The following is a 17,541-nucleotide window of genomic DNA, read 5'->3' on the forward strand; positions in this document are numbered from 1 at the left end:
GACTAGTGCACGATAGTAAACTCCCACTTGGAGCAGGGGAGAAGGGAACTCCATCGAAGTGCCACATGCTTGAGTCTACTTATGCGTCCTGCCAAGTTGGTAAGCGTAGAAGCGACTGAGGTCGCCCGAACTTGCCGTAGCGTACAATGTTGCGTAATCCACTCCGCTACCCGAGAGGAGGAATACCACCAGAATAAAACTTCAAGGTGGTTTGAGGCAAGGGTGTTCACCCAGGCAGAGATGAGAAACAAGTAAGACACCGATGAAGCGAACGTAGTCACTGTCTTCCGTGCCAGGAAATCCTTTTTAAAAGTTGCGTCTCGCACATCCGAAGCCTGGATAGGGAGGTCGTGATAATTCATCGTGGGGGCAAGGAGGAAAGACCTCATCTGAGAAGTGCCCTCAGGACGGGCGGTACACCATATGGAAGTTAATCATTCGTCACATGAATGGTAAGCACTTGTCACGGACGCAGCCGCTGGTAACGCGGGAGCCGTACCCCGTGCCCTTGGGACGGGCAGTACACCACATGTATGGTAAGCACTTGTCACAGACGCAGACGCTGGTAACGCGGGAGGCGTACACCCGTGCCCTTGGGACGGGCAGTACACCACATGTATGGTAAGCACTTGTCACAAACGCAGCCGCTGGTAACGCGGGGCGTACACCCGTGCCCTTGGGACGGGCAGTACACCACATGGATGGTAAGCACTTGTCACAGACGCAGACGCTGGTAACGCGGTAGGCGTACACCCGTGCCCTTGGGACGGGCAGTACACCAAATGGATGGTAAGTACTTGTTACAAACGCAAACGCTGGTAACTGGAGTCGTATAGAGAATGGGTCCGAGCGAAGGCCAGGGATGCAGCGGCACCCCAGACCAAGATCAAGAGAATAGACCAGGTCTTCTCACGCGCAGGTTTTGACGTCATCAGCAGTATGTAAGAGAGAAGGCGGAGAATAATAAGGAAAACGAGAGATATTTCATGGGATACTGAAACATTTAAGTTTTCGTGTGTGTGTGTGTGTGTGTGTGTGTGTGTGTGTGTGTGTGTGTGTGTGTGTGTGTGTGTGTGTGTGGAGATGCTGATTATGCACAGGTCAGTCGGCGATTGCATGGGTACACTGCCTCCAATCTAAAATATATGAAAGCAAAGTGGCAAAGAAAATGTTATGCCTACTTGTAATAGTGGTCGCCTTGAGCGTGCCAAGGCACGATACAAAAAGGCCTAACAACTCCTTTCAATGTAAAGCAGTGTTTCTTCTGCCAAGAAGACAGGAAGGAGCCAGTTCACGAGATGTGTACATTCAGTGCAGGGAAACAACTAAAAAAGGGTGTTGATGAAAGCAAGAATAAAACTTGGAAGGTGCAGCTAAGTGCCGCCATCACTAAGGACGATGCTCGTGCCATTGATGTAAAGTACCACCTCTCATGCTGGGTTCAGAATGTCCAGCGTGGTGCAACCAGCAGCAGTGAGGACAATGCGTATACACAACAAGAAGTTAATGTTGGCAAAGTAGTTTCAGACATTGAGTTTGTCAGCCTAGTTCGCACTCTATTCCAGGCTGGAGAAGTTGTCACCATGACAGACCCCAAGTCGGCCTACTCTAATATGCTTGAATCCAATGGTGTATACATGAAGCCATCTACGCGAGATATCAAGGGAAAGATCACCTCTCACATCGATGATGTTCATTTCAGAAAATCGAAACGGTGAAATGAGTCAGACCGTGTGTTCACAACAGCTGTCCGCGATAACACTATGGAGAATGCTACGGCAAAGACTACTGAGAGTGACATTGGGAAACTGTTCGAGAGTACTTCTATACTTCGAGCTGCCATTACTGTCCAGAACAAGCACCAATGGGAATTCAAAGGAGAACTGAGCAAGAGCAATGAATAGAAGATGCTGAACATGTTCCAAAAGCACTCTATGCCTTCATTCGCTGGTTGGTTGCAGGACCCGCTGTAAACATTGAAACAGACACAGTCCGTTCTGCCACCATTCATCGATGGCTGAGTGGTAGCGTGCTGGGCCCACATTCACCGCGTGATGGACGACGCGGGTTCGAATCCCCACGCTACCACCTCGGGTTTTTCAGTCACCGCCGAGTGGCTTAAAACTACCCACATGCAGTCCTGAAGACCACCCATCAACCCGGACTCTAGAGGAAACCGTCCAAGTGAATCAAGAAGGAGTTCCAGGGGGCAGCATGAGCCAAGAGAAGATGGCGCCACTATAAACACTTGCCTGCGCCATGACGGGCTGGGGCCGACTTCCATCCAGGCCCCTCAAGAGAGCCTACCGGCGCTACAGCCGTACACGTAAAAAAAAAAAATAGTCAGAACATCGTGACTGCTTCAAGTCAAAGCGCCAAGTCACATACAAGCCAAAACAACCAGATGCTCCATTCCGCCATCGTTTGGAATGGCCACAACTGCTCTCTGTTGGCATTGCAGTTCATCAGCCCACTAGGAGCAAGAAGCTCCTTGAATTCCTGCATGGATTAGGCCTCTCAGTAGATTACACAAGGATCCTGAGGCTTGAAACCCAACTGGCCAATGCAGTCATAGATGCAACTCAGGAATAAGGAAAATATTTGCCAGCAACAATGTGCACGGGGACATTCATTTTCTTTGCCATAGACAACAGTGACTTCAATGAGGACACACCAGATGGGAAGCGGACCCTACATGCAACAGCCACCGCACTGTATCAATGCAAAAAAAAATTCTATTGACCCACAGAGCACAAGGAAGTTAAGACTGACTGACCAAAAAAACAGGGACCGCTCTCTGAAGTGCCTGACTGACCCAGATTTCATCTGCTGTCATCCACCTAGTGCAAAAGCAGCTGAAGGTACTATCTTCGCTAGATACCATCCTGGAGGAAATGGGGGAGCAATTAAACCCTATTCTGCACAAGACTCTGTATAGTTACTTTCTAGGGTAATCATGCGCACTACTGAAGCCAGGGACATTTAAGCCATGGATGTCGTCAAACAAGACAATCAAAATGCGCCGCAGGATGTCCAGGCCATGGATATCAGGCACTCTTAGGAATTGAAGAAGATGAAGAAGAAGGAGATCCTTCCATCTAACTATAAACACAAATACTAAATGAACATTGAAGTTCTATCTTACATTACCTGACCAGACCCAGCCAGATGGTAGACCGAAAGAACTAAATAAAGCATGTTTGAGCTATGAGATTATCACTGGATGTACAATTTAGAAGTTAAGAATAAAAAAGTTTGAGTTGTTGAACGAAGGTTTTTTTCTTAATTATTATATTACTTTTAGGAATATATTGGGTGTTTACAGACATACTTTATTTTGGGATAATACAATCTACTTATTTAGCACGATTTGGGCCGAAATCTGAAATTGAGAGACAATTATAAAGAAATAACCAAAATAAAAAAATGGCGACATAATTTTTTGGTAAGTTTAATCCTTCCAGAACACAGTCCGACCAGTGGCCAAAAATTAACATTTCAAACCAACAGGAAAACATTGGCCCCCCCACTTAGTCGGCCAGAGCTAAGCGTGTCGACAAAAGGAGAGAGAGGCCAAATCCTTCTCTGTAATCGCCATAGCCTCAGAAAGGGTAACGAACGACAAGTGTGACAAAGACGAACGTGAGAGGTAGAGGGAAGTGTCTGATGGTAAGGCTTGAGTTGACGCACGTATCGAACACGGCAGCTAGCCGCGCCCGCAGCCCGAGTAGGGGTATGATACGGGGAGCGGGGTTCACAACACAGTCGTTCCGTACACCCGTAACGCGGGAGAGAGGGTACCGGTCTCCAGGGAGGTAGGCGAACAAAATGGACGCTAACCACTCGTCACAAACTCGGCCGCCCATTTCACCTGGGGAGGCGGGGAGAAGGGACGCCGGTTCGGGAGGGGATCAAGGACCCGCGCCACCTGGGACAAAAGGCAGCCAGTGGGCGCCAAGGATTCGTCACAAGCACGGTCGCCCATCTCGCCCGGTGAGACGGGGAGAAGTGGGCGCCGGTATGGGAGGGGATCATGGAATCGCACCGCCGGGGACGAAAAGCAGCCCGTGGGCGCTAGGAATCGTCACAAGCACGGCCGCCCATCTCGCCCGGTGTGACGGGGAGAACTGGGCGCCGGTATGGGAGGGGAGTCGTGCTGAGCAGAGCGGGGAAGAGCGTCCACAAGGAGTGAGGCGGCTTGAAAGAATGAGGCATGGGGCTTCCGGCACCTTCCTCTACCTGTGTCCAGGCGCTGCTATCGCCCTTCTCGATCGCTTCATTCGACTGTTCCACGCGTTATTACTTCTTTTTTCTAGTGCAGAATAGACACATTGTAGTCTAGAAGTTGGGATATTTGCCGTTTTTCTCTAGGCTTTATCGCGAGGGCGAGTAACCCTCTCACATTATAGCTATCGTGCACTAGTCATGAAGGGGTCCCAAAATTTACTATACTATATTTTACTATATCTACTATATTCTGGAATGGAATTTTATTTATATATGAAAGTGGGGTGTGGAATTTAGGAACTCTTCCAAGCGGGAGTGTGATAATAAAATGGTTAGGAACCGCTGTGTTAGGCGAGAGAGGGGCTACGTAAGGAGGAGGAGGAAGTGAAGATTACCGGGGCAACAGAACAGCAAGAATGGAAAATATAGAGTTGGTGTGTGTGTGTGTGTGTTCACTTCCTTGTATTCTTCTACGTATATCTTATAGGGCTGAGTCAAGTCTGCACGTACCTATCTTGTCTAATGGCATTGGGTTTCCACCCTTCGGTTATTTGTCTTTGGTGGTGCCAGACCAAAAGGAGAACGGGTGTAAGAAGACTACCCATCCTTTTCCAATATACCCGGGAATCAAACCCTTCTGGCTGTATTGCGCCGACACGCAGTGTAACTGTATGCGTAGGTAGGGTGGAGCGCCCTGGGAACTCCATCATGACGTATGTACATCAGACAAGTCTGTCTGTATGTGTGAATATTATTATTATTATTATTATTATTGTTGTTGTTGTTGTTGTTGTTGTTGTTGTTATTATTATTGAATATGTATAGAGTAGGATAGATGACCTTTGATATAGGAAACTAAGGGGAAGAAGGGAGAGGCTGGATGGGAGCTTGGGTGGAGGGAAAAGAGGGAAGAAATAAGGGCTTTGGTTGTGGAACAAAATAGGAAGCAAATTGGACTTTATTAGAGGGAACAGAGGGAAGGAAAAGGGGAGACCCGCTGAAGGGGTAGAAACGTTAGCCGTATCCCTTAGTCCACCCACGTCCTGTTCACCCCCCGGCCAGGCCCAGCGTGAGCCCTCGCCCTACAGCTTTATCTGCTTAGTGCTCAGACGCGCTGAGTAGAGAGCTGTGTCTTCACTGCTAGTGCCGCGGGGACAGGCCACGTGATGCCTTCTACTACAGAAATGCTGTGACTTTATATATATTTCACTTATCAAGATACTTCTTACAATTATGTTCATAACTTTTCATATCTTCTATTACATATTTGATGCTTATTTCATCTACTGAATTAACTATCTTTCGTATTATCTATCAATTATTATAACTATTTTTTTTACGTTTTCCCCATGGCGCCGGTAGGCTTGCTTGGAGGGGCCTGATATTATAGCCCAGCTCGTTGTGGCGCAGGCAAGTATTTATAGTGGCGCCATCTTGCATTGGCTCTTGCTGTCCCCCGGAGTCCATCTTTGTTCCTAAAATCTAGAGTCCGGGTTAACAGGTGGCTTTCTGGACAGCATGTGGGTAGTCTTAGGCCACTCGGCGGTGACTGAAAAATCCCAGTTTGTGGCACGGGGGGAGGGAAAACCCACGTCGTCCTGAACGCGGCGCCGTCACTCTATCCACTCAGCCACCGCCTTCCCTTCTAGCTATTAATTATTCTATTTATATTACTATTTCATATAACATTTGATGGACAGTTTACGAAAGAGGTCCATCTGTTTTCTATTGTCTTGTGTAACTACTTCGTGTGTGTGCGTTTGTTTGTGTGTGCGTGTGTGTGTGTGTGTGTGTGTGTGTGTGTGTGTGTGTGTGTGTGTGTGTGTGTGTGTGTGCAGCATGACTAATCACCTGCCCCTGTAACAGTGATTCGTTAGGTGCACGTGCTGAGGGGCGGCAACTCGCATGATCAAACAGGACATATCAGTTCGCTACAACCCGTCGTTATCGTTGTTCTTTATCGCAAACTCTCTTTCATTCCCTCGTTTCTGTCATTCGCTCTCTCAAGTTTTCTACCGGTCGTCCATCTTTCTTCCTTTTGTCAATTATTCCTGTCCAATTTTTCTATAATTTCTCAACTTTTCTTACTTTCTTTTTATCATTCCTTTTCACAACTTTCCTATATTTGCTTCAATGTTTCGCTTTCTTCCCACTTCATCGTAAATAAAGGTCTACGGAGCACGCCAGGCAACGTGACTCGAATTTCTTGACGTCATCCCGCCTCGCTAAACCATCTGTGTGGGAAAAGAATAAACGCGTAGCTTGGTAAGAACTAACGATATTTATTGATGAGAAGGGTGCGACTAAACACACCAAAAAAAAATAAACGCGAATAATAAAGAGGAATTCGAAAGAAGAATATAGAGAAAGACAATAGAGAAACAAGAAGAGAACGCTGAAAACGTTACTGAAGTTCATTCCATCCAACTAAGAACTAGATTGTCACGGATGGTCCAGATGAAAAAAAAGTTATAATGAACAGCATTGAAAATAAATGAAGTAGACGTTTTGCATGCGTGTGATTACTCAAAGGAAAAAAAGGTAGAAAATGGATGTCCTCAATTAAGAGTAAGAAAGAGAAAAAATAACGCATCAGTTCTAAGCTTCTAAGGTGGTCAGAGTAAAAGAAACCCCATTTTTTGTACTCTCGTCCCTACACTGTCCTCGCATGCTCGAGTTATTGCCCCTCCTCACATCCTCGGCCTTCAAAGAGAGTATTTTTTAAAACTTTGTCCCCAATTAACAGCGGCTCTTCCTCTCACCACCACCCTTTCCCCCTGTCCACCTCCACAGCTCCCTAACCTTCTATCTACTCTTTTTTGTCATCTCGCTAGCTTGTTACCTCTCCATGTGACCAAAAGATTCAAGCATTGTGCCATTTTGGGTAGGCGGTGGCTGAGTGGTTAGCGTGCGGGCCCCACATTCACCGCGCTATGGACAACGTCAGTTCAAATCCCCACGCTACCACCTGGGATTTTTCAGTCACCTCCGAGTGGCCGAGGACTACCCACATGCTGTCCAGAGGACCACCCATCAACCCGGACTCTAGAAGAAACCGTCCAAGTGAATCAAGAATGTGTTCCGGGGGGCAGCATGAGCCAAGCCTAACTGGCCTGCGCCATGACGGGCTTGGGCCGACCACCAGGCCCATGAAGAAAGCCTACCGGTGCTACAGGCGGAGATGTAAAAAAAAAATATCTACCATTACAGAAGTCGTCACACACACACACACACACACACACTATAAGCGAGGTGACTAGCATTACAATTATATGATAATTATATAGTAAGAAACATTTACATTTAATTTACTTCTATTTTTAGTTCACTTTCTCTATATGCATTTACGTTTGCGCTCGTTGAGTCGTGAACAAACACAGAGGTAATGCATTTTTCTGTGTGCTGACCCGATTGCTGACACCCACTCACTCTCCCCTACCACCTTTCATCTAACCCTTACACTCTCTCTCTCTCTCTCTCTCTCTCTCCATTCCCCCATATCGATACATCTGTTTCCCAATCTTTCTATTCAAGGGCAAAACAGGAAAGGAAGCAGGGATAGTCATGAAGAAAAGAGACGAAAGAAAACATGAAGTGGAGGAGGGATGGTCAGGCGGGTTAAGCGGGGGAAAAAAATAGAGAAGTATACAATCGTATGGTATAATGTTTTTAGTATGGATGTGTGAGCTACCTATTTTGCGCATTATTTTCTTTCATTCTACACATCTATACTGTAAAGTTGAGGGGTTACGCTGAGCTGTGTGTTGTGCTGGCATTCATCTCCATATCTTAAGACCCTCGAGCATGTAGGGGCTAAGAACCCATAATCCCGAACAGAGACATGTGTGAGCCAAACGATTACTATTATTTACTCATAATAAGTACCGATGTATCGATCTGCCAGAGAGTAAAGAATGAACAGTTGTGTGAGCTGTGCGGCGACCGACGTAGCTAGACAGTGGAGTGATTGAATGACAGTGAGAGCGGATGGACGGTCGTTTTGTGAGCTCCTGAAACTGCTGATTCGACAGTGACAAGCAGCAGGAGCAGGACTCTGAGAGACGTGTTTTGCGTCTGTGAAGACTATTCAGGCGATAAGTGGATTGCATGCTGTTTGTCCCCTAAGTGGTGTCATGTGAAGTGTGCTCATTTGACAGGGGTCAAACATAATAATATACCCAAAATAAACTGGGTGTGTTCGCCATGCTTACCCAAGGCATCTTTAGCAACCAACATTGTGGAAAAATTGCATGAATTTAAGCAAGAATTATCTAAAGAAATAATAGTTGTGAAAGATGAAGTTGAAACTCGGGCACTCAGTGTGAAAGAGAAGTTGGGCGAGGTGGCGGATGTGCTTTGCGCTGACAAGACAGAGTCGGCTGGCGCCAGCTGGGCTGATGTAGCAAAACGGAGGAGGAAGAAGCATCTCCTTGTCGTGAAGGCCTCTGATCAAGATAAAAGGCTACTGAGATGAAAAATGAAGTATCCCAGGCATTACAAGGCATTCAGATTACTGATTCAAGGTTCACGAATTGAGGTAACATTGTTATGAACTTTGATGATGAGAATATAAGGAATGAAGCACCTCAGAAGTTAGAAAATGTAGAGCAAGTTAGCACAAAAAGTGAGGGAAAATCAAGGCCAACGATCATGATCTGCAATGTGCATAAGGAGGAGACCGGGGATAAGATAATTGAGACATTGTTAAACAGGAATGAGTTCCTACACTCGATTTCAGAAGTTGAGGGGAAAATTGAGAAGATTTTCAATAAGCCTGTTGCTGATGGCACAATGCACTATATTTTGAAATGGGACCCAACTGTTAGAGAGCTGATTCACAAGCATCATGACAAGATAAAACTAGAACGGGGAGTGTATACTGTGAGAGATAGATACCATGCAGTCATATGTTATCATTGTCAAAGATACGGCCATCTTGAGGCCAACTGTACTGCCAAGAACAATGGAGAAGCCCCAAAATGTTTCAAATGTGCTGGGGATCATAAATCAAAGGAGTGCTCCATGGCTGAGAAGAAATGCATAAATTGTATGAGGTACAAGAAGCCTGAAATCAACCACTCAGCGAATGACCAGTGTTGTGTAGTCCTTCAGACTGAAATTGAGAGAATTCGTAACATAACCGATCATGGCTATTAATTGGTGTTTGAGACTCGAAGATAGAATTAGGGTTAAATGTTTAGTGAGTTGGAAATACTCGTTGGACATTAGATTGTGATACAATAGAGAAAATATCAGATAAAAGGAAAATTGAATAATGGATATTTGTGATACTGTAAAAAAGAAAGATATTGTGATTGGTAAGAACCAGAATATGGCCAAGTGACTAATGATGCCAAGTTTATTAAAATGACATCAGCAAGCTATCCATGAAAGCAATTAAGACTCACTCACTCAATACGACGTTGCGAATAAGTGCATATCGAGGGTTATTATTGAGGCTAACATCATAATTGTTGACGGCCCCTGCGGAGCGCTGCGCCGGCAGTGGAGCGGGGCAAGGTGTAGAGAAATAGGAGGTGTGTTCACTAAGCCAACCCGCCTCCCACCGGGGGGCTGACGTGCCGTGTGTGACTACCGTGACGTCGATGCGGTTCCCCACCTGAGGCTCTGAGCGGGCCAGCCGGGTCAGTCTGCGCCTAGCCATGCTGCGTGAGTGTGCTCCTCTTGACCGCGATTTTTTAAAAATGAGAGAGGGAGGAAGAATGAAAGAGAAAGAAAGGAGAAAGAGAAAGCAAGTAAGAAAGGAAAGAAGAAAGAAAGAGGGGGCTCTCACACATTCCCGGTCCCGGTCGCGACCGTCCCCGATGACTCCCGATAAGCCGATCGGGGCCTGACCGCCGACAAAATAGGCAATAATCCCCGGACCGGCGGCTTACCGCCGGTAAGCCGGCGGTTTACCGGCGGTAGACCGGCGACCATATACGATTTTCGATTTCTCCGACCGGCGACTGCAGCATGTCAGTCGGCGGTAGTCCGCCGGCCTACCGGCGGCAGACTGCCGGTCTGCCGGCGGCAGACCTGCTGCACATCAACGAGCAAACACTTTCTTTGCATTTCAATATATTTATAATTACCTCATAAATAGCTTCATACCTAAATTCATTCGTGTGCATAAAACTCTCTCTCTCTCTCTCTCTCTCTCTCTCTCTCTCTCTCTCTCTCTCTCTCTCTCTCTCTCTCTCTCTCTCTCTCTATATCTCTCTCTCTCTCTCTCTCTCTCTCTCTCTCTCCCTCCCACCTGTTCCTCTTTCCATTCCTTTCTCTCTCTCTCTCTCTCTCTCTCTCTCTCCTGTTCCTCCTTCCATTCCTTTCCCTTCTGTCTCTCTCTCTCTCTCTCTCTCTCTCTCTCTCTCTCTCTCTCTCTCTCTCTCTCTCTCTCTCTCTCTCTCTCTCTCTCTCTATCTATCTATCTATCTATCTATCTATCTATCTATCTATCTATCTATCTATCTATCTATCTATCTATATATATCTATATATATATATATATATATATATATATATATATATATATATATATATATATATATATATATATCTCTCTCTCTCTCTCTCTTCTCTCTCTCTCTCTTCTCTCTCTCTCTCTCTTCTCTCTCTCTCTCTCTCTCTCTCTCTCTCATTCCTCTTCACCCATTCATCTCCTCTCTCTCTTCATCTCTCGCTCCTACCTGTTCCTCTTCGTTTTCCTCCTTCCTCCCTCGCTAATCCCCAGGTCAGACACAGGTGTTCACTCGCGGTCTACCGCCGGTCTGCCGTGGGTGTCGGCGGCTGACCGCCGGTCGACCGGCGACATTTTTCCACACCGCCGGTCGACCGGGCGCATCGCCGATATCTTTGAAAATTTTAAAGTTGACCGGCGGTGGTCGGCTGCGTCTACGGTCCTCAGGGTCGACCGGCGGTCGACCGGCGGTCTGCCGCCGACAATCCCCGATCTTACAGTCGGTCGACCGGCGACCGGCTTATCGGGAGTCATCGGGGACGGTCGCGACCGGGACCGGGAATGTGTGAGAGCCCCTTAAGAAAGGAAGGAATAGAGAAAGAGGGAGATAATTATCTCTGCTAATCCTCCCCCAATGGGAAAACACCTGCGTTTTCCCCCTCTTCATTCATTACTTCCTCCCTCCCTCCCAAATCACACCGCTACTTCTGAGATGCTAACGTGTGAATTTTGTCTTCACTTCTCCCCGGCTCCCGCAGTACGGGGTTTTATTCATGCCCGGCCATAGCACTTAAAGGGTTAAGAGAGAGAGAGAGAGAGAGAGAGAGAGAGAGAGAGAGAGAGAGAGAGAGAGAGAGAGAGAGAGAGAGAGAGAGAGAGAGAGAGAGAGAGAGAGAGAGAGAGAGAGAGAGAGAGAGAGAGAGAGAGAGAGAGACGTGGGCGACTTCTTTTTTCTTTTAGAATTTACCCCCTAAAAAGGGGGAACGGGCCTTTGTCTATGCGACGGCCCGTCGCAGGGGGAACCCGCCGCTGGCGTGCGGCGGGTGTAGGGAAGCCTCCGCCGCCGCCACAGCCACGGGTAAAAGCCGGCGAGCAGCGACGGAGGCACGGGCTCTCTGGGCAGGCGCCCAGCAGACACCCGTAGCGGTACTCGTGCGAGCAGCCGACCGGTCGACTTGACCACGGAGGGGTGGCCCTAAGCGAGGATGACCCCACGGGTCCACCTCGCCTCCGTAGAAGGGCCACCCGGCTGCCCGCCCGAGGAGTGCTGGCGTTCCACTGTGGGCGACTTAAACCAGCACATGGAGGGAGCCGCCTACGAGAATCTCCTGACGGTGCAGGGTCTGACAGATCATGTCACCTTCCCGACCCATGAGCGAGGCGGGACGCTGGACCCCGTTATCTCGGACCTGGGAGAGGGCAGGGTCACGTGCCAACAGCTTGGGCCGGTAGGCAGCTCTGACCACCACGCCATCCTGACCCGAGCAGACGTGGGCGTGGCGCGGGATGAGGCCACTTCCCACACTATCTGGCTGTGGGACAGAGCTGACTGGCCCTCCCTTAAAAGAGACCTGCAGCAGACAGACTGGCACACCCTTCTGTCTGGGCGAGCAGAGCCCATGGCGAAGGCCTTTACTGAACGGCTCAAAGCTCTCCAACGAGAGCACATTCCATACCGCCAGTACACCTCCAAGCCCACCGATCAGCCCTGGTTTGGTTACCGCTGCCGCCTTGCTGCAGAAAGAAAATATTTTGCGTGGCTTCGCTACAAAAGGAGCCCAACGCGCCGCAACAAAGCCCTGCATCGAGCGGCGTGCAAAAATATGGTGGCCACCAGTAAACGGGCGAAACGGAGGTGGGAAAGAGACCTCCGCGCCAGGCTGTGCGGGCCAGGGGTGGGCAGCAAGACCTGGTGGACCCTTGTTAAGGAAAAGCAAGGCAGCAGCCACCAAGAAACAATCCCTCCCCTCACCAAGCAGGACGGCACCATAGCCATCAGCAGCAGGGAGAAGGCAGAGCTCCTGGCTGACCTTTTCTCTGCCAAGATGTCCGTCGCCAACCCCACCAGACCTCCACCACAACTGCCACAGGAATGCAACCAGACCCTGACAGAGGTTGCGGTACACCGGAAGCAAGTGGAGCGCCTTCTAAGAGCGGTGGACGTCAGGAAGGCCCCTGGTCCTGACAACGTTAGCCCACATGTGCTGCGCCACTGCTCCAGTGAGCTGGCAGGACCCCTCTCGGAGGTGTTCGGGGCCTGTGTCCGGGAGAACACCTGGCCCTCTATATGGAAGGAGGCTCGCGTGGTGCCGGTTCACAAAAAGCGGGCCAGATCTGACCCTGCCAACTACAGGCCAATCTCCCTCCTTTCTGTAGTTGGAAAAATCTTCGAGAGAATAGTGGTGGAGGCCATCACCCGCCACCTCGAGAACAACGCCCTCATCACTGACCAGCAGTTTGGGTTCAGATCTGGCCGCTCCACTTCAGACCTCCTGCTGCTCCTCTCCAGGGATTGGCAGGACTCACTAGACACCGGCCTGGATACCATTGTCGTCGCTCTCGACATCGCGGGTGCTTTTGACCGGGTGTGGTACGCGGGCTTGCTGGAGAAGCTTCGTGCCAAAGGCATCCAAGGACACCTGCTGATGCTGATGAGCGACTACCTTCAAGGAAGAAGCCTCCACGTCGTCGTCGGCGGCCAGCAGTCCAAGGACCTCCCAGTGGGTGCCTCAGTCCCTCAGGGATCTGTGCTGGGACCTGTCCTCTGGAATCTGTACATCGACGACCTTCTCAGGAGTCTGCCAGCGGTCTCTGCACACGCTGACGGCTGCACGCTCTCCCTCTCCTACCCTCGCCAAGAAAGCCAGCAAGCGGTTGCTGAGGTTAACCAGCAACTACGCTTGATACGGGAGTGGGGGGAGCGCTGGCAGGTGAACTTTGCTCCTGAGAAGACTCAGGCGATGGTGAACTCTCGGTCCCCGGCACCCACACAAGCTGTCGAAGGAAGGGTGATGTTTGGCTCCGTCACCCTCCCGCTCCAGGATTACGTCAGGATCCTTGGAGTGGACTTGGACCGAGACCTGCGCTTCGACCGCCACCTGAAACACATCGCCCACCAAGCCTCCCTACGTGTCTCTGCCCTTCGTAGAGTGGCTAATTTCCTCGACAAGCGAGGAATTATGCTCCTCTACAAGGCCCAGGTAAGATCCTACCTTGAGTACGGGGCTCTGACCTGGATGTCCAGCGCTGCCACACACCTGCAGAGACTGGACAAGGTGGAGCGACGGGTGCAGCGACTGTTACAGGAGAACAACCCCCAGCCGCCCCCTCAGGATATTATACATCTAGACACTCTGGAACACCGCCGGGACGTCGCTGCGCTGGTGGTGTTCCACAAAGCCCAGGTACAAGGAGTACCACACCTGGCGAGACTGAGGCTCCCCCCGCGAGAGGCTGTGAGAGATACGAGAACGGTACTCTCCAGCCACGAGCAGGTCGGGGTGCCGAGGTCACGCGCCAGCCAGCACCAGCGGACCTTCACCTCCAGGGTGTCCCGCCTGTGGAACACATTCACTGCAGCAGGGCCAACAGTGAGGGATATGTCCACCCAGCAGGTAAAAGTGGCTGCTCACAGGTGGCGAAGAACATGCCCCACACCACTAGTGATGCTAAATACACAGTGAACAAGTGTAAAGTGCTTTTGAAATAATGCACAAGAAAAAAGTGACATTTTAAGCCCTGAAAAGTGCACAGTGAAACATATGCTACTCGAACGATCGCATAAAGTGTCGTCGGCAAAATACAAATATGTTGTGTACAATAGATTCGTCAGTTTAAATAAAGAGAGAGAGAGAGAGAGAGAGAGAGAGAGAGAGAGAGAGAGAGAGAGAGAGAGAGAGAGAGAGAGAGAGAGAGAGAGAGAGAGAGAGAGAGAGAGAGAGAGAGAGAGAGAGAGAGAGAGATGGGGGAGGAGAAGAATTAAGGATGGGAGTGTGTGTGTGTGTGATCTTTTTCGTAGTAACTTTTGCAGGAAAGTTGTTCGCCTCTCATGAATCGTTAGACCGTTATTATTAGTTTTGAGTTTAGTTTGGAGCTAAAAAATAAAGCGATCGACGTTACTGACCATAATCTGGCATCAAATCCTCCGTATTTTTCAATTCTCCACCGTAATGCTGAGCCGGTCGACCCATTATTTATAATGTTGTGTCCCAAGCGAATCTGGGCATAGTATAAACATATTTGCATTATCTTAAAAGAAAAGTTGACAGCTCAAGGACAAAAAAAAAAAAAAAATGAAACAAAATAGTTCATTGGCGCGGGATGACAGACTGACTTCTGTATGCTTCAAGTCACTCCTGATAGTGACCCCAACACTAAATTGCACATGGATGACCTGCCAGGACAGGAAGCCATGAGGATGCCTGCCCATTGAGTAAAGCTCATTGATTTTCTGATAATCCAACATCTTACATCCATGTAATCATATTGTCAGTTTCCATTCCACCCGGGATTTGAACCTTGGATTCTTGGTTGTGAAGCGACCGCTAACCACTTTTTTTTCTTTTTTTGGGTGTTTGTACGTGCGTCCGTGCGTGTTATGTTGGTATGTATGGTGGTAGTGTGTGTGTGTGTGTGTGTGTGTGTGTGTGTGTGGCACATGATAATCTACCGCATCGGTAGGCGTATCACACGTCACGTGTGTCACAATGCTGACTTGTGGTGGTGGTGGTGGTGGTGGTAATGAAGGTTAGTGTTGGGTTGGTCGGTGAAGAGGCCAGTAGAAAATTGCCCATCTGCCGCCAAGACCACCAAATATAATATCAGATCATTTGAATTTGAATCTGAACACAAGCTTGTGCAATGCACACATTATATATTTTAATAATATACATATAATAGGAAAGATAACAACGTATACATGAAAACGTTGACATAAATGTAATTGGTGTGAAAACTAAAAATATATTAAGTATACAGTTCCTGAGTGGATGAGTCTGAATTGATATTTTAAGTGAAAAGAAGAAACGAGTAAGAGACAGAGTGATAAGTCGGATCAAAGATTTGACGAATGCACAAGAAAGAACTTTCGTCTCTGCCAAGAAGCGTCCAGCACCCGACAACTCAGTGCACAGGTAAACCCACGAATGAAGCAACTTTCCCGCGTGGAGGTGCTTTAAGGAGCAACGACGGAGAGAAAGAAAAAGAGAGCGAGGCAAGCGACACGTGTTCCCTTAGTGTTGTTGCTGTTGTCGGTCAAGTTTTCGTGTATATAGTGTTATTATTATTGCAATTATGGAAATTTGAATATCATATCATGTGAATATATCATTAACGAAAAGTATTATCATATATATATTATTAGTAGTAGCATTAGTCGTAGTTATAATAGTAGCAGTAGTAGTAGTAGTAGTAGTAGTAGAAGTAGTGGTAGTAGTAGCAGCAGCAGTAGTAGTAGTAGTAGTAGTAGTAGTAGTAGTAGTAGCGGTAGTGGTAGTGGTGGTGGTAATAGTAGCGGTAGTGGTAGTGATGGTAGTAGTAGTAGTAGTAGTAGTACCATCTCCAGCACCAGCACACCCACATTCACCTGTCCCCCACTTCCACTCCTGCCACAGCTACGCCTCTACCATGGCCGCCACCACAACTCCGGACGAAGCCACCAGGATACACACCAATTACGCCTCCTACAGGTGAGTACACACACACACACACACACACACACACACACACACACACACACACACACACACACACACACACACACGTGACTTAACGGCTAGTGTTTTATTTTAAAGAACCACCTTCGCGTCCCTCTGACACGTGTCTACCTCACTTTTCAAGCACCGACGAGTGGCTCAGAGTCATGTTACAATCTACCACGAAAAGTTCGAGAGGGTTTCTAAACGATCCAACACAAAATAAAGGAAAATTGGTGAGAAGGCAAGCCGACGACTGTAAGTGGTGGGTATTTTCGTTTCATTTCGTACTGCTACATGTGCTAAGGTTTCAGGTATAGTTTGGCACCAAAGAAATCATGCCCTAGAAAGTGAAGCCATAGAGAAATTACCTAAAACATTTGCCAATCACAGTTAGCAGCGTCAATCCTCTCTTGCTATCGTTCGTAGGGTGCCTCATATTTTTGTCCTGGTGACTGTACCTTTATAGGCATCTTGCAAATATTTTGCAGCCCTCCGCCTACGCTACCTTGAGACTGCCGCTGCGTTCAAGTGGATGAGGGCATAACATAGATACCATGGGCTTCGAAAATAGGATACCTTTGTAAATATAGAAAAGGTGCGAGTTGACACAAGTTACTCCTTCAGTGACCTAAATATCTGCCTTGAGCTGGGGGATCTTATGAAAAAAACGAGATAAAATGAGTAAAAGCGAATCTTATTCCGTCTAAAGGACAGATTACCACTTTTTAATAGTTTATTTTTTACTCTGTGACTTGACTGGCTCATACGAAAGTACGCGATGGTATATTTTTCAAATTCAAAGAGTTAACCGTAGATGAATACCTTACATTTTAACTTCTGTCCATTAGAATCAGCTGACCATGATATTCAATGGTTATTCACTGGGTTTGGTGGAGGGAAGGAGGGGGAGGAAGGGGAAGAGAAAGGGAGGGAGGAAGGGAGGTAAAGTTGGTAAGAGGAAGGGAGGGAGGATAGGAGACAAGGCTGATAAGAGGAAAGGAGTGAGGGAACGAGGGGGGAGTGACAGGTAGGAGAAGGGTGTCGGGAGAATGGAGGAGGCCAAGGGGAGTAATTAGGCGTAGCTCAACTACTAACGAGGTAAATTAAATGGATGTACAAGGGGCCGCTGCAGGGCGCTGGGGAGAGGGCGTGAGAATG

General features: G+C 48.2%; 1 protein-coding gene across 2 annotated transcripts in view; it reads left to right on the forward strand.

Annotated features, from left to right (window-relative positions):
- Positions 1-15,416: 15,416 nt before the first annotated feature.
- LOC127008522 (uncharacterized) overlaps positions 15,417-17,541 on the forward strand; it is a gene marked incomplete at its 3' end in the record, with an annotated part of 47,952 nt that continues 45,827 nt past the window's right edge. The window contains 2 exon segments of one of the 2 annotated variants that reach the window (XM_050880690.1): positions 15,417-15,899; positions 16,300-16,374. In XM_050880690.1, coding sequence (XP_050736647.1) covers positions 16,313-16,374 — 62 coding nt within the window. 2 annotated transcript variants of the gene reach the window in all.

This window comes from Eriocheir sinensis, chromosome 4 (assembly GCF_024679095.1).
Source record: "Eriocheir sinensis breed Jianghai 21 chromosome 4, ASM2467909v1, whole genome shotgun sequence".
Lineage (NCBI taxonomy): Eukaryota > Metazoa > Arthropoda > Malacostraca > Decapoda > Varunidae > Eriocheir > Eriocheir sinensis.